This window comes from Andrena cerasifolii, chromosome 4 (genome assembly GCF_050908995.1).
Source record: "Andrena cerasifolii isolate SP2316 chromosome 4, iyAndCera1_principal, whole genome shotgun sequence".
Classification (NCBI taxonomy): Eukaryota; Metazoa; Arthropoda; class Insecta; order Hymenoptera; family Andrenidae; genus Andrena; species Andrena cerasifolii.
Window position 1 is genome coordinate 19,377,746 of NC_135121.1, and position 26,361 is coordinate 19,404,106.

Genomic DNA, 26,361 nt, shown 5'->3' on the forward strand with positions numbered 1-26,361 from the left:
AATTACCGTCGATATTGGTTAGCGGTAACCAAAATACAAGTCGGGTCTTTTATAATGGTTATTTGTAACCAACAACATTTAATTAAACATATCAACTCGTATACCATAACTTTTAAAATTCCTTTTATAAGAGTTACGATGTCTGCTTAAAGGAGTTTGCAATATTTCGTAGTTCTCTAGTAGTTGTCCCTGAGAGTGATCGAATTAATTCCGGTCAGGATATAACTTTCGTATTTTAGGGTTGCGGGTCGTTGCTCCGCAAGCAGCTGACCCGAACGAGGAAAAGAAAGATTCAGTACGAAACGATTTCTGACGCAGGAGGCACTGGTATAGTCTTATCACGGAAAGTCGTCTAGCGCTCTTCGAGAACGACTAGCGTTCATTTATCATTCCCGTCACAGCGAACCGAAATTTCTCTGGCCTAACGCGTGATATACGTACATGTATATGTGTAAATTAGTCGTACATTCGACTGGAAGGAATCTTATAACTATCGTGCCCAATGAAATTTGAAAGCTGAAGAAGCGATGTTTGCGCCCTTCGAGAAATTCAATTTTCGTGTGCATCGCTTGGGGTCGATATCGTTTTCAACAAACATTCAAAGTAATGGAAGCTTCCAACTGAGTAAACAAATTTTCTAGCAGTTTCCATTTATAGTTTGCCAATTACCCCCCTTTAGCGAGATTGAACAATCCTTTCTACCTCATTCAGAATTTTGAAATTCGGAAGAGAAATCAAACTGTCCTCGTATTCACAGGGAACTCTTAACAGAGCTAATGAAAATGGTCCACGAAATGTCATCGGTTTCTGTCTTATACCTCTAATTGATAGCTGTAATAATTGTTAAAAATAGGTTGGAATAAATTTGCTATAAAAGTGTGGGAAGATAACGTTGACAAAGACCATTCCCCTTTCTTTTGCACCTGGGACTGCATGTATTTGCTCCACGAAGCTGACGTTGACGTAACGTACAATCGATTTCACCTGTCTCCATTCACACGATGAAAATAATAAACCGCAATTTCGTCGAGTCGAGCGTGCTGTTGATAAGGCAAGCGGGTTCATACGAAGTCATTGTACGAGAGATCGATACTCCAGGGAGCCTTGCGAACGCGATAAAAAATTGCGGTTTTTTAAAAAGCCAGGTTATTTATGAAGCAAACTTTCTACCTGAACTAAGCGCGCACTTCTAGGAAATGCTCACGAGCACAAGGGATTTAGTTTCATTGGGATAATTTCCCTCTCATCCAGATTAATTACGGTTCTTTTCTTTCATCTAAAATTAAACGTGCTTCACACTTGATTTCCTATTAATTTAACTCTGCAAACCTATTGGCGCAGGTTTAGATTTTTTTAATAATAAAACGCATAAGATGTACAAAGACTTTATTGTAACACAGACTTTTTGTTTGCAGGTTTGTACATCTACACGTGGTCATCATAATTTGGTATGAATTTTTCACCTGAAGTTCAATAGTAAAGGGAAAATTGAACGTAAGTGGACGTTATGTAAATTTTAAAACAGTTGTGGAGAGTTTAATGTATTAAAGCATTTTCCTTTAAGAAAATATAGGTAAAGATTAAACCTTTTCCCTTACACAAGTTTGTCCAAAATCATAGATGCTTGTTTTGGGAAAAGGGGCTGTCAAATATCCATCAAAGTAAATCTGTCGACAGAAAATTTGTATTCGAGGAAAAACGAATAGTTTTCTATAAAAACCGTGATAGGATTTGCGAGGAAACACGTCGCAATTGTCGGTGTAACTAGTCTTGTCGCGTCCAGCCTCGGTGCATCCAGAGAAATCGATATCAAACGAAGTCGTAGAAATCAATCGATGCCCATTCTGCGCCGTTTCTCTCTGTTGCATATTACAAGCGCGGTTTGCATTGCAAATATCGAGCGAGCATCGCGATCACCAGAATGTAGTGCATCAATCATAAACCGCGAGCACACGTGATTGTCTAAACCGCGCCTAGGATGATTTTCGATCGAGTTGCAGCGAATCGAGTTCTCTTGCGCGCTATTGGTGCACAATTCGCTTGGAGACTCGTGTAAACACGTGGATATACTAAATCTGCTTTATTTTTATTTCGTGTCAACGCGCCAGTGTTCCGTTTACCTCGGTTCGATGTGATTTGACGTTGTTTGACTTGGTTTGGCTCGAAAGCGTGTCAATTAAATTCATTTAATGGCGATGTTTAGTGATTCTTAATCAGTATTAACTATTTTATGTAGCACTTCTAACTCGTGTGTATCCCTGTTATGTAGGAAGTAGTTTATATACTGCAGTTATCAATGGCATATTTAGTAAATAGGATTTTCCTGTCCATGCTTATATCTTCGTTTAAAGTCAACGGGAACAAAACGAACGAATACATAAGTAGTCATAGTCTGATACATTGCAGAGTGAATCGAAGTTAAATCAAATTTAATTGTGAATTTAAGTCATGCGAAGAACCTAGTTCCTTCGAATGCTAAGAAATTTCGAATCATTGCACCAAGTACATCAGTGGCCTGGTATAAGTGTATCTCATGCCTAGTTCAACTGTATTTAACCGTTTAGCGTCTGAGGTATCATATATGATGCATTCCCTTTCTTTGCTGTTTCGCGGTTTAAACCAGATTAAGTAGTAGGTACATGTTTAGAGTAGTTTTATTCATTGAAGAAGGATGGACCTACCTGAACCCTGTATTAATTTCTTTTATGTATTTTAACCTCTGAGGAATAAAGAAAGGCAATTTTACATACAAATATAAAAATTGAGACCAGTTTTAACGATGAAAAGAAAACCGGATATTTTTCCTTCAATGGGATCTAGGTGTAGGTGCTAAAGGGTTAATGCCTAGTACAAGAGTATTTCACACCTAGTAAAAGTGTATGTCAGACCTAGTACAAGTGTATTTTACACCTATCTCAAGTGTATTTTACACCTGCTACAAGTGTATTTTACACCGCCTAGAACAAGTGTATTTTACAGCTAAGTAGTACAAGTATTTTTTATGTCTAGTACAAGTATATTTTACATCTAGTACAAGTGTACTTCATACGTAGCACAAGTATCTTTTATGCCTAGTATGAGTGTTCTATGTCTAAGTGGTTCAACTGTATTTAATACCTAAAAGTACAAGCGTACTTCATGCCTAGTACAAGTATATTTTACATCTAGTACAAGTGTACTTCATACGTAGCACAAGTATCTTTTATGCCTAGTATGAGTGTTCTATGTCTAAGTAGTTCAACTGTATTTAATACCTAAAAGTACAAGCGTACTTCATACCTAGTACAAGTATATTTTACATCTAGTACAAGTGTACTTCATACGTAGCACAAGTATCTTTTATGCCTAGTATGAGTGTTCTATGTCTAAGTAGTTCAACTGTATTTAATACCTAAAAGTACAAGCGTACTTCATGCCTAGTACAAGTATATTTTACATCTAGTACAAGTGTACTTCATACGTAGCACAAGTATCTTTTATGCCTAGTATGAGTGTTCTATGTCTAAGTAGTTCAACTTTATTTAATACCTAAAAGTACAAGCGTACTTCATGCCTAGTACAAGTATATTTTACATCTAGTACAAGTGTACTTCATACGTAGCACAAGTATCTTTTATGCCTAGTATGAGTGTTCTATGTCTAAGTGGTTCAACTGTATTTAATACCTAATAGTACAAGCGTACTTCATGCCTAGTACAAGTATATTTTACGTCTAGTACAAGTGTACTTCATACGTAGCACAAGTATCTTTTATGCCTAGTATGAGTGTTCTATGCTAAGTGGTTCAACTGTATTTAATACCTAAAAGTACAAGCGTACTTCATGCCGAGTACAAGTATATTTTACATCTAGTACAAGTGTACTTCATACCTAGTACAAGTGTGTTTTACATCTAGTACAAGTGTACTTCATACCTAGTACAAGTGTGTTTTACATCTAGTACAAGTGTACTTCATATCTAGTACAAGTATATTTTATGCCTAATACAAGTGTTCTATGCCTGAGTAAATAGCTCAACTGTATTTAATGCCTAACAATACCTACAAATGTATTTCATGCCTAGTACAAATACATTTCGCATCTAGCATAACTGTTCTGCGCCTAATCCGAGTACATATATTTCGTATCTAGTACAAGTGTTTCGTACAACAAGTATATTTTCTTACAATTGATTTGAGCTGGCAGCCCAATAGGAACGGAAAGTGAAATCGACATTCGAAGTTAGATCTTCGCTTATGGCCAGAAACTTTCTCGTCGTCGATCCTCGTTTCGGCCCGTGAATCCATTTAACGCGATTCGCAACCTGTCCCATGCATTGTTCCCACACATGTGCACCTGGGCCTGTGTAGGACAAGCTTCTTGCACGCGAATCCTGTCGGAAATGTCGTTCGTGGTCGACGCTTTAAATGTCGCAACCCGGAAAGCGTAACAGTAACCAAACGTTACGCGTTACAGATCCTCTCCGCTTTAAGCTCTCGGAACTGTAAATGGATGTAATTACAGTTAACGTGTCCCTTGCTGACGCGATCATCTCCTGACTGTTGTTTTGCGCGCGTGAAACCGTAGGGCGAAGGCAACGCTAGGATTGTTTAACAGTTTACAAGCACACTGCTCCTTATTTATATTTCTTGCCACGTCCATCACTTTTGTGTTCATAGTTTCTTCGACGATTGTTACACGCGATTATAATGTAAAAAAAATTGAAACCTGTATTTTTTTATGGAGCAGATGTTAGACACGAAAATATAGAAAGTCTTTTCTTTCGAAATAATATATCCTAGACTCTTCAGCGAAACTTTTTTTTAAGCTTTATGCTTTAGACGAATCTTAGTCATTAAAATTTCGATTTTGAAAAGTCGAACTGGTTAACGTTGAAATATTTTTAAAGAATTTTCGCTTTTAGTATATTAGTGTCGTTGAAATGAGAATAATTTGCATGTACTGAAATATTCTAATATTTGCTAATATCTTTTTAAAAGGACATGAATGGCTCATTCTGTGATATCCTTTTGCTATTTCCAACACTGATAAAAATATAATTCCTCGTCGTCAAATTCTGGTATTTTTCTTATCGTTCACTTTCTAAACTTTCTTTTACCCACCATCATATGCCAACGAAAACAAATTTATTAGTTCTTGGACGAACTCCAAGCAAAAAAGGCGCAAATAATTGGGCATTAGGATTTTAAACGATTTATCTCTGCTGCGAAATAATCGTGAAAGTTTTTACTCCCATCAATCTGTGAATTCAAAAGCGGCAATATTTCATGCTGTGGCATTTAACATAATAAAAGCTACCACATGTTCATCCAAGCCGCACAACTCAGGGCATCAAGGTGTCGCGTGAATAAAGCATCGCGCGACGTCAATACGCTGGTGCCATTTTATGAAACAACAGCAAACCAAAGGAGGACGAAGGTCCGCAAAAATCCTATAAATTAATTGTGCGGATTTTCAGTGTCGTAGAGAAAAGAGTCGGGAGTGAAAGAAAGAAGAGACGAAAGGGAAGAAAATGTCACTTATACTAGTTTGGCGTTCGAATCTCCTTCTCTTTAAATGAAACTTTAGAGGCACTTAGTCTTCCAAGAATCTCCCACGTTTAATTGCAATAGTTTCCACGTAATCTCTCCAGGGTTTGGCTCCATGGGCGGTGCAAACCCCAGCAGCATGTCCTCAGGATTGGAATTGCTGATCATGGGGTCCCGAGCTAGCTCACCAGTGCTGAGACTGCGCAAGAATCTGAACTGGGCGGATTCTGGGAATAAGATAGCCTGATCCATACTTAATGGGGAGCAAAGGTGCGAAAAATCGAGGCCCGATAGGAGCAGTCGTGATCTAGTCGCCTGGCAATAAAATTAATTCTGAATTGTTATGCTCCAGAAACACGTGGATCACAGATCTTCGAACCTGCTAAAAAACTGGAATGCGAATATTTGCATTTATGTTTCCAAAACTCACGATTAGAGGTATAAGCAAAAGCCTGAGTACTCTGAGGAACTTCAGCTCGCGTGCTGCCCTAAATAAGTGTTCACATCAACTCCTATACTTTTCTCTGTACTAACTATATAGATTCTAAATTCTAAATTCCAGATTCTAAATTCCAGATCTAAATTCCAGATTCTAAATTCTAAATTCCAGATTCTTTATTCTAAATTCCAGATTATTTATTCTAAATTCCAGAATCTAGATTCTAAATTCCAGATTCTAAATTCTAAATTCCAGATTCTAAATTTTAAATTCCAGATTCTAAATTCTAAATTGCAGATTCTAAATTCCAGATTCTAAATTCTAAGTTCCAGATTATAAATTCCAGATTATTTATTCTAAATTCCAGAATCTAGATTCTAAATTCCAGATTCTAAATTCTAAATTCCAGATTCTAAATTCTAAATTCCAGATTCTAAATTCTAGATTCCAGATTCTAAATTTTAAATTCCAGATTCTAAATTCTAAATTGCAGATTCTAAATTCCAGATTCTAACTTCTAAATTCCAGATTCTAAATTCTAAATTCCAGATTATAAATTCCAGATTATTTATTCTAAATTCCAGAATCTAGATTCTAAATTCCAGATTCTAAATTCTAAATTCCAGATTCTAAATTCTAAATTCTAAATTCCAGATTATTTATTCTAAATTCCAGAATCTAGATTCTAAATTCCAGATTCTAAATTCTAAATTCCAGATTCTAAATTCTAAATTCTAAATTCCAGATTCTAAATTCTAAATTCCAGATTATAAATTCCAGATTCTAAATTCTAAATTCCAGATTCTAAATTCTAAATTCCAGATTCTAAATTCTAGATTCCAGATTCTAAATTTTAAATTCCAGATTCTAAATTCTAAATTCCAGATTCTAAATTCCAGATTCTAAATTCCAGATTCTAAATTCTAGATTCCAGATTCTAAATTTTAAATTCCAGATTCTAACTTCTAAATTCCAGATTCTAAATTCTAAATTCCAGATTATAAATTCCAGATTATAAATTCTAAATTCCAGATTCTAAATTCTAAATTCTAAATTCCAGATTCTAAATTCTAGATTCCAGATTCTAAATTTTAAATTCCAGATTCTAAATTCTAAATTCCAGATTCTAAATTCCAGATTCTAAATTCTAGATTCCAGATTCTAAATTTTAAATTCCAGATTCTAACTTCTAAATTCCAGATTCTAAATTCTAAATTCCAGATTCTAAATTCCAGATTATAAATTCTAAATTCCAGATTCTAAATTCTAAATTCCAGATTCTAAATTCTAAATTCCAGATTTTAAATTCTAAATTCTCTTCTCGCTGAAGGTTGCAAATCTTGACCCGATATCAAGCACTAACTATAAATTTGAGAGGAATTTTCTCTGAAACGCGAAGCCAGATATGACATTTCCTCGTTCGATTCTCCCTGCCAAGCGGTTTGTTTCGCGACGCCTGTCCACCGCGGGAAACCTTATCGCGCGCACATTAAATCTTTGCTGGATATACAGAGAAATTGGCAGAAGCCAACGGTGGCGCGTGCTATTTTTGCGCCTTTTACGCGAGCCGCGCGGCGGATATTGTTCACAGCGAGGCACAATGCCGGTGACACCGGCGTTGCTTGCGCAAGCCTGTACAGCAGGTGTGCATCATCGTTGCTTGTCAGTGTGTTTCCAATCGGCACCTATTGTGCAGATTCATTCTGCTGGCGTGAGTCGCGCCTCGTTTTCGCGCGTCCGTGCCGGCGAAGGGTGTGACGCGATGCCTTCGATCATCGATTTCACTCGAGTTTTCCACGTACCCGGTGGACATCATTTCAAATTAATTGCAGCGGGGTTTACTAAGGTCTGTTGGAACTTTGGGAAAAACTTAAATATCAATTTTGCTGGCGCGTCAATGATTTACAGGTGATATCATTAATATCTGTATAATAATCTAAAATAATTATTACATAATTAGATATACTAAAATATTTTCCCCCCGCTTTTATTATCCCCATAAAAAACTTCAAGAAAGAAAAGAAATTACGCCAAGTACGTAAAAAAGTCGAGGACGGAAAAGAATATTATCAAAAAAAAATCACACAAAAAAGGAAATTAATAATAATTACAATATGAAAAAATATGTGAAATCAAAATACGCTGCGAGTACATAGTGCGCAAAGGCGACACTGTGTAACACAATGTAAGATTCGGGCAAATACTTAGCGTGACCAGGCAAGCTCAAGGTGTCGATGAATAAGAATTATTTAGATACTTAACAAAAAAGAATTACTTATTGTAGCGTTCGCCACCACTAACATAGATTGTCGTTCACAAATATTAGAACACCTGCTGTATTTGCATAAAATGCGATATTTGGTACAAACTGAATACTTTTCACAGCTTCTATTTTCTGATTTTAATTGTAAATACCAAATAAACTAAAATGTGCTAGAGCTCCCCAATAAATTTTCAACGCTTCGAGAAGGCGGACAACGGTGCGTCGAAATCGCGATGCAAATTCAAATTCTATTCTGCGCACCGTTCTAATTGCCGATCCATATGCGAATTTGCCCAATTTCCCAGGGATTGGTTCGGCACGAGGGCCATTGTCCCGCCGGGATGGGCAGAGTCGGCGCGTTTTTTGGGGAGCAATGGCGCGGTTACAGGCAATCGAGAGTCAATTCAGATTCATTGACACGGAATAAATGGGACGAATGAGAACGTGAAATTCGAGAGGGAAGTTTACATCGAGAAAGGAGGAAGTCGTGGTTACGGGAGCGGCTGGAGATCGAGTTTGAGGTTTTATCAGATCTGGTCGACGCGAGCAGGATAAATGGGTATATGAAGTTGCGGGGACAAGGTTAGAAGTTAGGACGTTAGGAGCAGTGCTTTCACAGGCGACGCAGATATTAACCTGATTTTTATCTACGGCCACCGCGATGATAACCAGATTGGCGCCTGTGTTCTTTAATTACGCGATTGCGACACATTGCTCAATCTTCGCTCCTGCCATCTTCACTCTGTGAAACTGCATTTGTTTAGCTTTGCGTCAGATTTCTCTTCCGCATCAAAACAAGGCACTTCGTTTCGAGATTCCACGAACATTGATAATAACTTTACACGTGACATTTAAATCCACGCAGCAAGCCACTAAGAACACCGTGGCGTCAATTAATCGATATCAATGGCGATGACGTCACTACGAAATTGCAAGAAAATAGAACGAGAAAAAGTTTTACTTTTTAAACTGGTTTTTATTGATTTTAATTTTCTCTCTCTACCGACTCGCCGGCCTAAAATATCTCGCTCCGGGCAGCTGCCCTGCTAGATCGGGTTCGCTTGGATATAAATTATAAATGTTCCCTCGAATTTGTGACAGTGCCCACGCGGCAAAAGAAGAAAATTACTGTTGACAAACTCGATTCCACGGCGACGCGTAAGTCTGATTAATTAACTACGAGCGGGGAAACGGCAAGAGCGCGATGTGTGGCTGTGAAATTGAAATTTACATCTTAACGAGACTGTCACAGGCATCAATTTGTCGACGGGGTTATTATTCGCGTGTAATTGCACGTCGGGCGTGTAATTTGCGATCAAACAGAAATCTGCATCAGTTACCGGTAAAACGAAACGTGTAAATGAGATCGTAAATTTGCTTAGGAAATCAAGATTCTAATTTCGATCGACGCGAAGTCGGAATTAATTTGTTGCGGGCCGGTTAGAAGGCGCGATGCGAATGCAAATCTCCGTTAGCGGAGGGGAACGTAAATGTAGGTTCTCTTGTTCAACGTCGATTTTCTCGAAAATGGAGCGCGATATGAAAAAAAGTCACTGTTCCTTTTCGACTTATAACAAGCAGATAGGTCGAGAGAAAGGAATAAATTTTTTTGATATTCAGCTTCATTTTCGAGAAAATCGACGTTGAATTTCCTGACGTTGCGTCCAGTCGAGTAACGAAACTCTACCTTATAAGTGAAATTTTTATTAAAATCGTGGCTCGTAATTCAACGCGTGTACACGTCCGCTGGTTGCGAAGAAGATAAATGGGAACACGAAGGTCGAACGTGCAATTGAAATTCTGATGTTAATCGATTCATAACGGAATTGACTCGTTGCACAGGTAAGATCATTATTGAAAAATATGTAGCAGTGGTTTATAATCTGACGGAAATCTGCATTGGCAACTATGAAAAAGGAAATTAATACATGGATGCATAAAAGGACGTTGAATCGTGAGTTCGATCGAAACTACGATTATAACAGAGTTCGTGTTAAAAATAGGGTCGGAAGAAAAATTAATTAACGAACAGTGGGACGCAAATGGGCGTTGGCAACGCGTGAACTGGAAAACTCAATGGATAGAGAAAATCTGGTTAAAAAATTGATTCTTCTTTCGTAATATTATAATTACAGTTTGACCTTGTTAGCAGAATTTATTATATCGCGGTAGCTGAAGCTTTTGATTAATTAAAATCGGTATTTGTTCCCGTTACGCGGAAAGTGCAAACTGTTTATAGTAATACGAAGATTGGATGTAATATCGAGATTTTAATAATAAACAAATGCATGAAACAATTGCTTCAAGTTCATAGCCAGACGCTGGATCGTCAACGATATTAAAGCGGATTAATCGATGATGATACAGGCGTGTTATTACGGCTAGCGTTTTTTTTTCCCATTACAAATGGGAACTACCGTGCGTTCAACTTGTTGCATGCGAACATCCGTCACGGTAATTTGCACAGTTGCAACAGTTGCAAAGTTAACCAACGCTCGTCGATAATTCGTGTTCGCGCACTTAATCGGCATTCGTAGGATTATGGGCAACGTTTGCGCGATTTCAGTGGTAATCGCTTCTTACATCCTTGGGATTGTTTAACGAACACGTTACACAGCACCATGGAAGAACGGGAGACGTAGAGACACGCTTTTTAAAAGGAAACTGAAAGGGAGACTGGAGAGAAGTATGATGTCTTAAGTTCAAGTTTCACATTCAATCGGACATAAAACCCTGTAGTTTTTCATTTGTTTGCTATTGTGGCGCCTTTCCATTTGTTCGGTATTATGTATCGCGAACCAGCGGCTGTAGCCGTAATGGGAAACACCGGTTCTCGTTAGATCACCGAAGTTAAGCATCACGGGGCGGTGTACCGAGGAAAGATGGGAGACCACCTTTTCTCCGGGGCGCTGCTGATGCTGGGACCCGAAGGAGAGAGGAGGGGAAAAAATAGGACTAATAGGGGGTTGTTCGTTGGGCAATATAAGCAAAATAAGCTTGAAACGCCATATCCTGTTTTTAAAGCTCAGGAAAAACAATAAAAACAAAAAAAAAATGTATCGCGAATTGGAACACTGCAGTTCTATACTGCTGGCCAATGTCACCTGTTAATGCAATTAACTGTTGATGAATGAATATCGTGAAATACACAAGTAAAATAATTGTCTTCAATTTCGATCTTATCAGGAGTACGGAATTATTTTTATACGTAACGTTTAAATACTTGAAACGTTATTGCGAACTATCGTAACATGAATTTATCAGGGGTTTCCCGGAAATCAAGCAGAGGATCCATTTTAAATTATGAGGGTATTTTTGTTCTTACGAACAAAAGAAAATAATCCTTAGAAAAAAAATTAATTCAAAGAATTATTTAGGTGGTAGTTCTTTATTTAGAGTCTTTGTCACACATTAGTTATTGTAATAATATAAAAAATTATATCGTTTCTATATGACTTAGGCCCCTCGAAATACCCTTCAGGAGACCAATTAGACAAGTACCCTTCTGGTACCCAAAAGTTGTAAAATTTCGTATTTCCCAGCGAAAATTGTTTCTAAAATTGTGGTTATCTTACGCGTCTTATTATGTAGGATAATAATGCCTGGCGAAGACAAGCTAAGAAACTAGTATTAAATACTAGCTGACTCGTTACCCGGTTTCACCCGGGAATTATTTATGCTGTTTGAACAATAACAAAACTTACAAAAAAAAAAAAAATAGCCAATAATGCATATTCAAAATTGCAATGAAATTCTTTCAGCCGTTTAGGCGTGAAAGAAGGACAAACAAACAGGCAACGTTTCACTTTTATATATTAGTAAGGATACTTAAAGATATTTAATATATTTAATTATCTTACTTAGTGCGATGGTTGCGCGTGCATCTGGGTAACCAGTCCTTTCTTCATTTATTAAGGAAAAATCAATGTTACCATATTAAAATAAATAAGTGCTAAGAACCGTCGACTAAAAACAACCCCCTTGGGGGTCGCGACCAACAGGTTGGGAACCACTGCTCCGGAATCCTAAACGTTGTTTTTTAAATACCAGAAAAATACAGCCTGTTATATAAAACTATCACATCAGTGTGATTTTCTAAAAAAAGGCAGAAGTGGCAAATTAATTCAGTCCATCCGTGTCTGGCACACCACAAATGATTAAAGCGCGATAAAATACGCCTTCCGATCGAATGGCAGAATAGCGACTTTCGAAGTCTATAGAAATAAGTGCTAATAATAATTCATTGTTGCGCGCGAGCGCATTCCGAACAAAGTGAGCGCGTTTCGCAGCCCAGCTGAATGAACGCGCGAACCCAAGTGGGACAAGTGGGAACAATGAAGCACGGGGACCTGCGAAAGGATTCGATTCTGAATACGTACCATTGGCGAGGGAGTCGCCGCGAATATATCGCGATCGTGCAAGGGAGCCGAGCTCCCTGTCATTAGCGTCCGTGCACGCGACGTCAAATCGGGGAAGCTGAAAGTTAAATTAGCGTGTTGCACAAGCTAACGCTAACGTTTGGTTTATTTCTGCCGGTGGAAGCCGACGACACAACGGCGCCAGCGTTTGTCATTACGCGAGTTCCTTTTAGGTGGTATTTTGGCATAGATCCGGGAGTGCCATCGTACAGACGTCCTTGAGGGAGGGCAACATACTACATTGCTACCCCTAGGCAGCGTAGCTTTCGCGAGGGCTCTTAGGCAGCTAGAGTTCTCGATCGATGTTTCTTAAATTGGAATTGATGTCGGGCCAAATGCCCCTTTGTTGATGGACGTTGAGGCTGCTGCTGTCTCCGGTTGAAAGTGGCGGAAGGGTCTGACGCGAGGGACACGCTTTGGAGCTGTAGTTGGATTAAGGGGAGGTTCTGGTCTAAATGTCGATTTTTTTTATATCATTTTTCGAATGTTCAATCTTTTAGGAATACGGGTTTAAAAGGATTTGTTGAAATTCGTAAAATTCCCCAAGTTGTAGGCATTTGAATCGCGGCAAATACATGGGTCACAACCGGCTATTCGGCGCTCACGTAAAACTTCAAATGCGTTTTTCTCGAAACAGTGTTCTCAAAACGGTGGGACCTGTATCTTCAAAAGTTATTATCCGATTCGACTGAAACTTGTTTTATTTTGAAGATTATTCTTTTGGCTAGGGGGGGAACTAAAAAAAATACAAAAAGTTGAAAATTTATAATTTTTAAAGGCGTTGAAAGGACGAAAAATACAGGGAAAAGTGATTTCAAACGTGAAGTGTCGTTATTTTCTAAAAGAAATGTAATTTTTGTAATTTTTTTTAGTTCCCCCCCTAGAAAAAAGAATAATATTCAAAATAAAAAAGGTTTCAGTCGAATCGGATAATAACTTTTAGAGATACAGGTCCCACCGATTTGGATCAATTTTTTGACGCCTTAACTTTAACGACTCCCCAGGGCTGTTTGCACTGATTAATTATAAAACAAAAAATATATTTCTATAACATAAGACATCCTTAATACAATGCAACAAGTCCCATTAAATTATATATAGTAGTTTTCCTTTAATTAATTCCTAAATATCACCTATTTTTTGGGGCTCTAGACCAGAACCTCCCCTTAAGGGTGGATTCTCGTGTAACAGCCCCCGGAATTTAGGATTCGTTTTTTTTTTAACAAAAACTATTGTTAACATTGCATTAAAGTCTTTTGGGATGTAGGGAGGCATCTTTAATATCGCAGGAAATATTTTTTTAATCCTCCTTATTATTTATTAATTAGCGTGGAATCTTTTAGACGATTTTGGCGTCAAGTGTAGCACCTGCCACAGTCATCTGATTGCAAGAAGAAGACAATTTTCTTAAAGTTAAATAACTTACGCTTGCACTGGGGCTAAAATTTTAATTGTAGTTTTTATTTATAATACTTTTTTCGTCGGTGTAAAGAATAGTATGAAAAATTTGTTTAAGGAAAAAGATTACTATTTCTTTCAACCGCTACAACTCTTTCAATTTTTCATTTTTTTTTGTTCTTTAAAGTGGACCAATCCCAGTGTAAACTATCTAACTTTAATAAACTTCTATTGCTTTTGCAATCAGATGACTGTGATAGGATCGTCGAAGAGATGGACAAGATTCCAGAATAATTAACAAATAATAAGAAGAATCGACATGAAAAAAATATTTTCTGCAAGTTTAAAGCTGCCTCCTTATATCTCAAAAAAGTTTAATCCAATATGACCAATAGTTTTTTCAACAAAAATTCTTAAATACCAGTTAGTTTTGGGGCTGTTAGACGAGAATTCCCCCTTAAGAACTGGAGTTACGTTAAGCTTACTAAGGTTTCATCCCCACTATAGCGTTTAGGTATATCTGTTAGCTTTGTATCTCGCCTGTTTATGTAAATCTGCAGGTACGCCGTGCGAAAGGAACATCGTCATGTAGTTGGGGTAGTGTAAAGTGGTTGTTAAGCGATACTTCCCGAGGTACAAGCTGCTAAATGTGTTTTTCACTGCTCATTACAGGCTCAGAATGCCTGTTCGCCTTGGCGTGCTCGGATCTTCAACGCGCCAGTGCTTAAAAATTCTATAGACTCTGTTCCTAGACCAGCGATAGGTTTCAAACGGTTTCAAATCACTTGGAGCATGTAACTCTAATCTCTCCGAGCGTGTAAGTCTCCAGTGACAGACACCGGGTCTGTTTGGACCCATTCTATGCATCGAGTTACTTATGCCACTTATTATTATTATCACTTTTTGAAAAGCAGTAAAGGTGTTAGGTCGCAGTACAATATGAAATCTTGTTCTAGGATGTATGAGAATAAAATTGAGGGGCAAATTGGGCACCCCATTCGACACGCTGCTAACTGGCAAGCCGTCCACTATTCCAGGTTAAAACAGATCCTATGCACTCGTGCTAGTTAGCAATCATCGATTCGAACGAATGCATTCCTGATGGTTAAGAATTAATAAGTGGAACGAGCACTGGCTGGACAAGTTACTTATGCCACTTATTATTATTATTATCACTTTTTGAAAAGCAGTAAAGGTGTTAGGTCGCAGTACAATATGAAATCTTGTTCTAGGATGTATGAGAATAAAATTGAGGGGCAAAATGGGCACCCCATTCGACACGCTGCTAACTGGCAAGCCATCCACTATTCCAGGTTAAAACAGATCCTATGCACTCGTGCTAGTTAGCAATCATCGATTCGAACGAATGCATTCCTGATGGTTAAGAATTAATAAGTGGAACGAGCACTGGCTGGAGTAGCGTGCACCCATGGCTACCATTCAATGCGTCCTGTTATCTAGCCTATGCATTTACTGGCCTCTGCGGCCAACGTGTCTGATAACGCCCGTGCGCTCGATGACTCAGGGGTAATTTGCCCCCCAAATCCTCTAATTATATTGACAATCTACATAATACGTAGCCGCCTAAATGGCCCCGTAACAACAGGGTCCCGCGGCCTGGTCTAGCCCCGTCAATTATGCAAGTACTTACGTCGCTCGAAATAATTGCCGTATCTCGGTGGCGGGCTGCCTAACGACCCCGCGCGAAGCTTCCCACGGTTAAACAGTTAACAAAATCCACCTGGTGGAAAACCTTTGTGCATTCGTTATCCGAAAGTTAATGCGACGAGTCGCCCAGCGACGCTTGGAATTAGCGATCGATGGCGAACGATTAATTTCGAGAAGTAGAAGGTCACGACCCCGATATAATATCAATTATCTCAATGGACGAGTAGGCGAAACTATGTTGTTAATTAATTAGCTCTGTTGCGCAACTGGGGGAGTGTTAGGAGTTAAAGCTCCAATTGGGAAAATGGAGAGTTCAGGTGGAAAGCTGGTTGCCACGATTCGGAAACTAAAATTTACTTTTCATGGTAACTGGGGGAGTATCAAGAGTTTCGGTGCTCCTCCGATTCGGAGAATAGAGAATTCAAGTGGGTAACTGGTTCCTACGGTATCAGTGCAAACGTGAGGCTGCGACTCATAGAAATATGAACGTGAATGTGCACGATAATGGGGTAACGACTTGGTGGAGGGTTTTATGTGACTTTTCCTTGAGTCTCTCTTTCTTGCATACGAAAGCCGCGATAAGATTATCGGCCACGCCACGCTATACGTTCCATAGACCGTCGATCAGCGGGGCAGACGATAAAGGAGATAGGATACGGGCGCCTTAACGAAAATTCTAATCTATCGTTATCGATCAGTCTCTTTTTCCTCACACTGTGTCGAGTGCTTTGTCCATGTTGTCCCCTTAATATTTATCAGCCTCCGGCACTGAACGACAGATCTTATCGTAGATATAGAGAGCGGGGCTTGTTGATACACTTTTCAGGTTTTAGTTTATAATTTTCAAATCACTTACTTTGGAGAACTAATTCTGCAATATGCAATTCTTTGATCCTTTTTAGAGCTACTAATTAAGTCTCCGTTTACCTAATTTAAAATTTGTACATTGGAAAGGCTTTTTTAGGTAACGTGGCACATATACCAAATCGCCCCGTTATTGAGGCAACTTGATACATGGCCGGGGCATGTTGACGCAATGAATTTATCTTTAAGGGGCTGTTCCGGTCTAGAACCCATAAAAGTAGCTGATCTTTAGGAATTAATTGAAGGAAAACTACTACATATAATTTAATGGGACTTTTTGCATTCTATTAAGGATGTCTTAAAGTATAGAAATAATTTTTTTGTTTTACAATTAATCATTGCAGATGGCACTGGGTAGTCGTTAAAGTCGAGGCATAAAAAAATTCATCCAAATTTGTGGAACCTGTAGCACCTAAACCATTGGTGTGAAATAAAAAAAACAATGCCAGATTATTAAAGGGCATGAAACTCGCTCGTGGACCAAAGCAGAAAAAATTACAAAGATTACATTTTTTGAGAAAATAACGGCACTTGAAGTTTGAAACCACTTTTCCCTATACTTTTCGTCCTTTCAACGCCATTAAAAATTAAAAATTTTAATTTTTTTTAGTTTGACCGGTTTATCCCCGAGCCAGAAGTATATTATTCAAAATAAAAAAAGTTTCAGTCGAATCGGATAATAGCTTTTGGAGATACAGGTTCCACTGATTTTGGAAACACTGTTTCGGGAAAAACGCGTTTAAAGCTTTACGCGAGTGCCGAGTGGGACGGGTGTTATAAGTTATAACTTCGGGAATTTTACAAATTTAAAAAATAATCATTTTAAACACATATTCCTAAAAGGTTGAACGTTCGAAAAAATGAAATGAAAAAATATCGATTTCTAGACCGGGACCTCCCTTTAAGCGGACTAGGTAGTCAAACCGCTCGGAGACCAAGTATTTTTTTGCGAATTAATTACAAAGAGATGAATTCAAATTGTGACTAGTACTTTTGGGTAATGTTTAATAATACTATAAACAGTAAAAAAAAAATTTGCGAATGTATATCTCCTTGTAATTAATTGGCAAAAAATACTTAACTTTCCGGCGATTTGACTGCGTAAGTAGTCTTCATAAATTAAACGCACATACGGCACAAAATCTGTGGTGGTATTTAAATATCCGCAAACGACAATGGGGATTTCTCAAATTATTCTTCATTATTCATTGCTTTAGGCAGTATTAAGAAATCAAATTACATACGTTATTTAACGAAATATTTCTTGAGTTTGTTTATTCATATCGCCATGCGACAGATGCTGATGCAATTTTTGTATCTGTACGTACAAGCGGCGTTTTTTTTTTTAAATGAACATGTATCAACATGCCTCTGTATCAACCAGCCCCGCTTGCGAGTTTCATCCATCTTCGTATCCCAATGAAATATTTCAAATTCTCTACTAGCACAGCACGTGAATCCTAAAACCACACACCCCAGAGGCTACCACCTTTCCCAATGAACCTGTGCCTCGAATCATCACGCGTCCATGTGCATGTATCTGGAATCCAACGACCACTAGAGACGGCGACAATGCGACAATCAACCTAAACAGGAGACAGTGATGAACTTTGGCGGAATTCAGCCGCATCGTGCATACACAGAGATTATCACTATCGATTCCCAGCGGTGTCCGCACTTTTAAGTATTCCCGGTCACGCTCCGTGGCACCATTCGCGGGTGGACGCGTGCATAGGCACCGAATTGGACGCACGAGACCGGAGTGAACGGCAGGCAGGCAGAGAGTCGAAAAATGAACCGTTCCACCAGCGAAATTCGAAACAAAAGGCGTCGCTGTTTTCCACCCCCTTTGTTCGGCGAAAAAACGAGGCCGTCGGAATCGCTGGCTTCTCTCTTCCCCGAATGAAGGCGGATTGTCACTTTCCTCTTGCACGCAATACAACCGCGACTCGCCCAGCCGAAAAGAGTGAGAAACGGTGTCGCTAATCCTCGGATTACCCCGATGATGGCCGCGGAAGGGTGCTGCGAGGTCAAGACGCATGTATGCGAGGCGCGCGGCCGCTGGGGGTGGCTCGGGGGTGGCTTCTCAGCCACTTAACATGGAGCTCATTCATCAGTTGACGGGGTTCGGTGATTCATGCGACGCAGAGCCTCGTGGGTGCCCTGGTCACGTCGGCAGATGCCGCGGACGCGTTTTACAGCCCGTTCCTTCGCGACGCCGCGGTGCAGATGGATATCGATCCTGCGAAGATCGATTCGCTCGCGGGGGCGCTGTCGCCGTAGCACCTGTGCGCAACCACTCTTACGGGGTGTAGGAGAAGTAAAGATGTGGAGTTTCAGGGGTGCTTAGGTAGTCAAGCGTAGAGAAATTGTTTAAGGGGGTATTCTACCTTTAAGATCGATTTTTTTTTTGCAGTTTCTTAAAGAATATTATTTAAAAAATGTAATTTCAAAGCCCAATATTTGAAGTCTTAATAATAAAAAAGTTGTTGGTGTTTGAACGATGTGGCGGTGGGTGATATGAAAAATGTTAAACGCGTTTTTCTCAAAACCATGCTTTCTAAATGGTTGCCGTAATATGTTAAGATCTACTTGACGGATTGATTACAGATTTTTCCGAAATGTTCATTCCAAAATTAATTCATATTAACGTTTTTGTTCTCAGTTTTTAGTCCGCGAATGGTACGAAAAACATGAAAAAATCGATAGTTTAACTTCAAAGTGCTGCAATTTTTTAAATAATGTATGTTTTGCTTTTGGTTTAGTAACGATTATAACCAAACTCATCCTAATTCAGGGGTCATTCCGGTTAGCGCGCCGATAAATTCAGCGATTTTCAGGACTTTATTGCGAAGAAAATAATTATACCTAGTCATTACGACTAAAACTTTTTTCTATTTATTAAACTACATTTCTACAGTAAATACAAAATATAAAAGTAATAAAATTATTGCTTTTCGAATGCTTTTGAAAGCGGTCTTGATGACGTGTTTAAAAATTCATGCCTTGCTCGTGAAGGAGATTTCAGCTGTTAGACTTATCTGAACCGAAAAATCCAAACAGATTCTTAATCAGTATGGCTGTCGCTATCGCTCGGACTATAATTAGTGATTTATCTTCAAAATTAACAGAATGGCAGGCAAAATGCAAGAATAATGGTTTTTCGGTTTTTTTCTTTTGCTACTTTCGACGTTAAAAGTAGGTTAGACTCAATGAAAATACTTGGTTGTAGTGCCTGCGAGAGGCATACGTGTGCAGAATAGACAGTAAAATTTACAAAGCAATCGGTTCGATAGATTTCAAGAATTTATTTCACGATGTGAAAAAATGAAGTCTCGAGAAAAACGCATTCAAAGTTTTCATCTATAGAAGCTAAAATAATCGGAATTTTTCCATGAGAATTTGACAGTACCTTCTCGAGGATATGTAGTCTCGAAAAATGTTTAAAAAAATTCAACCCGTGTACCCGGAATGACCCCTTAAGAATCACTTTGGTTTGTTTATTTCAAATGAGAACAGAATAGCCAAAATTACAGCAACCATGGGAAGACTTCCTTTTAACGAATGCGTTCAAACGCTTGCATTGACACAACCTTGAATTGTTTCTCTACAAACATTTGTAAACCTTACTGAAACACAGATAAATATATGAACCAAAGTTTGACGAAAACAATCGTGCAGACGCTCTATAAAAAATGCCAAAAATTGTTTTAAAAAAATGCGTTTAAAACTAGAATACCGCCTTAATACAATGCAAAAGTTCGCATTAAATTATCCGTGGTACCTTTCCTTTAAATAATTCCTAAAGATCACCTACTTCGATGGGCTCTAGGCCGAAACATCCCCTTAATGCATGTGACTTACTTTAGTGTCGCTTACCTAGCTGTTGCGCGCTACATAAATGTTTACAGCGCAGTCGATGCTATAAATTACATCAGTTTAATGTAACTCGTCATTAAATTGAACCCCGTTGTAAGGGAACACGCTGTACAAGGGGCATTGTATCGCGATAAAAAAAGCAGTGGCGTAGTACAGTGGTAAATTTAATAGCAGCATGCGTTAAAGATCATTTGATAAATGACACGACGTACATGGCGAAACTCTTGCTCGGCAAAAACTGCTGGAGATCATGGGAACACCCAGCACCTTCTGTACGAATTCGCGGCGGAGGGCGTCGATCGATTCGTGACTAATAGTACGAAATTACTGGAGCCGTGGAGGGAAGAAACTATATTGCATAATGAATAACGGCGTGGGATAGAAGAGGGTGAATCCAGCGGTTCGTGCTGACATGCATGATTCGTAGAAATTGCCGTTCTCCCCCTGTGCGAAATGCAAGGCGCGCCATATTGCTCCACGCATAAGCGCCGACCTTTCTTGCATTCGTAAACTAATCGTCGCTTCTTTTATTCAGATCGTGAGATATCGTACTCATCGCTTGTTCCCATCTACTCGCCTTCAATTCAATTTACGAACCACCGAGGGAACGTGAATTGAAAACAATTATAATTTTCTTCAATCTACATGTATTCTGTATGCAAAAACGAAGTCCTGACTGACTGATTCACCAACGCTCAGGACGAACCGTTTAAGCTATTTAGGAACGTAAAATCTGGAAGGTACATTGTTTTTATGACGTAGACAGCCACTAAGGAAGGATTCTTGGAAATTCCGTCCCTAAAGATGTTAAAAGGGGTAAAATGTGTTTTCACGGACTCCTTAATGTCTCTTAAGGGGAGGTTCTGGTCTAGAGCCCCAAAAAATAGGTGATATTTAGGAATTAATTAAAGGAAAACTACTATACATAATTTAATGGGACTTGTTGCATTGTATTAAGGATGTCTTATGTTATAGAAATATATTTTTTGTTTTATAATTAATCAGTGCAAACAGCCCTGGGGAGTCGTTAAAGTTAAGGCGTCAAAAAATTGATCCAAATCGGTGGGACCTGTATCTCTAAAAGTTATTATCTGATTCGACTGAAACCTTTTTTATTTTGAAGATTATTCTTTTTTCTAGGGGGGGGAACTAAAAAAAAATTACAAAAATTACATTTTTTTTAGAAAATAACGACACTTCACGTTTGAAATCACTTTTCCCTGTATTTTCGTCCTTTCAACGCCTTTAAAAATGATAAATTTTCAACTTTTTGTAATTTTTTTAGTCCCCCCCCCCCCTAGCCAAAAGAATAATCTTCAAAATAAAACAAGTTTCAGTCGAATCGGATAATAACTTTTGGAGATACAGGTCGCACCGTTTTGAGAACACTGTTTCGAGAAAAACGCGTTTAAAGTTTTACGTGAGTGCCGAGTAGCCGGTTGTGACCCATGTATTTGCCGCGACTCAAATGCCTATAACTTCGGGAATTTTACGAATTTCAACAAATCCTTTCAAACCCGTTTTCCTAAAAGGTTGAACATTCGAAAAATGAAATAAAAGAAAAATCGACATTTAGACCAGAACCTCCCCTTAAGCCCGGTTAGATGTCAACTTAGTTTTTACTCGCTAAGGTTACCCACACAAATGCCTAAGAACCAATATATATATAAATTATAACAATTCATTTATATATAACAATTATATTATAACATTTATATTATAACAATTCATTATTCATTAGTTAAGCAGAGGTTACTTTTCAGAAATTACACAAAAAATTACTTTAAAAAGAAAAAAAAAACAGATATAAAAGTAATTCCTTTTAATTATTCTAGCGTAGCGAAGCGCGGTGGTATTTTACCAGTAAAATTATAAATTTGAGATTTTTCTGTTTTGTTAACATCCCATTATGCGGAAAAGCAACATGAATTTTAGTACTTCTTCAGCGAAAGACAGTCACGGGGAAGTGCATTCTGTACACGTGGGAACACGGGTTTATTTGCGTAACCACTGTTCGTGCAAGACGAAGACCGTACGTCGAAGCTGAAACACCACCTGTAGTTACAACCCTGCGGGGTTATATGTAGCATTCACCCCCGAACCGCCGTAGCCTTCTGTAAGTAAAAATAACTAGTTTTCTCCCTTGCGCATAGCGAGGGGTTCCCCGGGAATCGCGTTTGTACCCCCTGTAGTTTCTGTCGTTTGCACTGCCAGCTGAGGGTAATCCACTTAAACTACGGTACAGTAATTACACGTAAGCAAAAGTTCTACCGATTCTGCGTAACATTAATAATATTTTATGCTCGTATTTTTATACGCCTAACATCCCCATGTTAGTGACGAAAAAAAACTTTGATAACTTCTTGTCAATGTACAGAGTGCAGTAAAATAATTCGCCATCTGCACTCGTATCTTTCGAGTCGATTTAACACCAATTTCATTAATATCCCCATTTATCCAACCTATTCGATATATTCAAAAGGATATTTTAAATTAAAAAATACTTGTAGCGCTCTATAAATATTTCACACGTCGAAGCCTGCAAATTCCAAATTTTGGGCGAAAAAAATTGAAAAAGGTTAAAACACAAAAGGCTTGATTCAGACAACTTTAAAAACAATTCATTTCGTTTCTCATATGTAGGAAATTAGCAATAACTCATACGTGAGTTGTCATATAGGATTAATTTAAAATTTTCTCAGCCTTCTTAAATTAAAATATTTAATGATATTTCTCGGAAAGGGCGGACGCTTGTTAGCCTACAGGTGCCAAATTTCAAAATTCGCCCTTCAGATCCATTTCTTTTTCATACTAAAGTAATTTCACTTTTTCGAGTAAATATCTTCCACAGGACTGTTGAGAAAATGACATAATACTTTTGTTACACTTTCCATTAAATTCCTCGACGTTTGCAAATAGGTTCTCCGGTTCTGCGCCCGTTCATCTATTATATTTATGACGTTGAAGAAACGAGGTTATTTGTTTTCACTTTGCCTTTGCTTCTCCCAACGAAAATGGTGCAAAGCTGGCCTTTCGAGCCCAGTTGAATAGCGATAAGTAACGTTTTCGATGACAAGGATAAAACAGTGATGTGCTATATGTTCGTCGTGTGTAGGATGGATGTATATTTCACACGGCACGGTACCGTAGTGACGTCTCTAAACGGACACGATTGTTATCGGTGTCTACGTACACCTTCTGGTCGATACCACTGTATCACCGTTTTTCCTTTTAGTTCCAATTTGGCCTCGTTTAAAAAAAAAAACCGAGCGTCCCCGATTGTTTCTAAAAAGTAAGCAGCTCTCGCAGTTTCGACAAACTTCTCCAATATTCATTCTCGATACAGTCCGTATGTATATATACAATCCATGCATCGAGTTTTTTTATCCTGGAATTGAAACGAGGAACACTGCAAGATTTTTTTTAAAACATTCACCCTTTCTTCGCACTGCCTACAATTTTTTAAATACAAAATCTTCTCTGCGTTGAATTTAAATTATATTTTCTGGATACAATCCCATTTAGAAATACCCAGGAACCTTCAACTTTAATAGTCATTTTAAGAAACTTACGCCGCAATATTAGAATGCAGCGTAGCGTCTGTTTAAAGCAGTTTCCCAACCTCTTTTGAGTCGCGATCCTCTTTTATAATATTTAAATAACCTGCGACCCCCGCCCCCCTCGTATAAGGTAGGGCTTATACAAAAACCGACTTTTGAAAACACCGGTTTTCGAATTCCGCTATTCCCCCAAAACCGGTTGAACTGGTTTTCGAATTTTCACAAAGAAATATTATTAAAATGGAACATAAATATTTGTACTTATTTTAAACATTTACGGGTTTTTTTAATATTTATGGAATTAAAACAATATAACAAAATAAAATATACTCTATCTATACAAAACCAAGTAAAGAAAAAAACTTAAAATCCGTCCAAATCCGTACACATTTCCGAGCTCATTTAATATTTATGGATCTACAAAAATATAACTCAATGAAATACGTTGCGTACAAAAGAAAATGAAAATAACTAAAATCCATACAACATATAAATTAGAAATCTTTATTTCATTTAGTATTTTTCTTCCGAAAATATGCACTCATGAAGATTAGTTTTATACTGTTACCTACTACAATATGCTTGTGTCTGAGGCGATTTCAAGTAAAAAAGTTAACATTTTAATTAAATAATTAATTCATTTTTGCATATTAATTCTAGTACATAAAACCGTTATTTTAAGTTTAAACCCGGTTTTTTAACTTAAAAAACTGTTTTCGAATTTTACAAATTTATAAAAAAATAAAACAGTTTGTAAACCCGGTTTTTAAAAGCCGACAAACCCTAATATAAGATAAAACAAATTGAATACGGTAAAGAAAACATATTAAAAATAGGTATTTCAGAATCTAATTCTAATTTAATAATATTAAAAAAAACCCAAGAAACCGTGGCGACCTCCCGAAAACACTTCGCGACTCACCGGTTGAGAATCACTACTTAAGCATTTAAGGATTTCAAAGCAAAGAATATCAAGCCTCTTTAATTAATTCCATTATAAAAATCACAAAACGTCCACAGCCGGGGGTGAAAAATCGCCCGACATCGTCCTCCCCATAAATCTTGAAGAACGCCAATAGTTCTTGTTCCAATAACGCTCTCGATCGAGTCGTTCCGTCTATATTGCCCGTGTACTGGTCGACCGAATCTATCGTAGCCCATAATTCGCCCGTTAACGGAAAAATCTGGAGTGAGAGGTGCTCGTGTGTTGCAGGCTGTGCTCCCTGACCCTGAGCCGGCTGGTGATCCTACGGCCGTTAGGCGTGGATCTGACGTCCATCAGCATCGCCGTTAAGATGCACAGCTCGAAAAGGACCCTGCGCTCTAACGAGATGTCCATCCCGCCCGGCGGCTTGCTGGACACCGAGCTGGAGCTTCAGTTCGCCCTCCAGTACCCCCATTACCTGAAGAGGGACGGCAACAAGCTGCTGATACTGCTGCAGAGGAGGAAACGCTATAAAAATCGCACGATGCTCGGATACAAGACCCTAGCCGAGGGAGTCATCAACATGGCTCAAGTAAGTGGATCGAACGAACCTCTGCTGCTCCTCTGGCTGAAGGAGCTGCCGGAGCCCTTTGACAGGCGACCGTTAAAGGCACTGAAAGGTGCACAGTTACTGGAGAGGGTCGCCAGGGCGAAGCCAACGTTGACCCGGCGAGAGGCGCGCATCGAATTCCGGTTTTCTAGATCGTGAGCAAAGCGATAATGAGAAGAGAAAACGTACCCGCGACTGGTACGCCACGGTTTGGTCAAATTCCTGCTTGGCCTGTCCGTGAGAGTTGAGTGGCTCTGAGATTGGGAGCATTAGTGTTTGCAGAGGTTTAAATGTGTTTTTGGAAGATGGTAGCCGGTGGATGAGAGACAAGAGTATAATAGGTACTTTTGTTAGATTTTTTCAACGTTCGAGGGAAGATAGTTATGATAGTGGCTATACTTCTGTAGCTCAATCCCTTTAAGATCAGAAGTACTCCCAGTGTCCTTAGAATATACATATTCTTGAGCAGCTTCTGTATATTCGAGCCCAGATATAAACAATCTATCTTCAAATGCTGGAAAGACCGCGTTCCTTTCATCGACTGCACTGAACCGATTCTGCTAACAAGGAAGTGTCCGCTTCCGATTGCTTTCGACCGAAAAATAATAAACATGTGCCTTTTTTTATTTTGGCCCGTTTGCATATTTAGGGGATGGACGCCCCAAGTTCAGAAGAAGAGGTACAAGAGACTTCCTATTGTCATTTCTACAAATTTCGATCTGAAATTTTGGGAAAATATTCTTGACATATCAAACACTGAAAATATGTAAAAAAATCGATTTTTTGGAATGTCCAGGTGCACCCTAGAG

At 38.5% G+C, this 26,361-nt stretch overlaps 1 protein-coding gene across 4 annotated transcripts in view; it reads left to right on the plus strand.

The window, feature by feature from the left end:
• Krt95d (phosphofurin acidic cluster sorting protein KrT95D) overlaps window positions 1-26,361 on the plus strand; it is a 94,799-nt gene that overhangs the window by 40,835 nt on the left and 27,603 nt on the right. For all 4 annotated transcript variants that reach the window (XM_076809764.1, XM_076809766.1, XM_076809767.1 and 1 more), the window contains exon 2: window positions 25,231-25,534. In XM_076809764.1, the coding sequence (XP_076665879.1) occupies window positions 25,231-25,534 (304 nt within the window). The remainder of the gene's footprint in view (window positions 1-25,230; window positions 25,535-26,361) is intronic.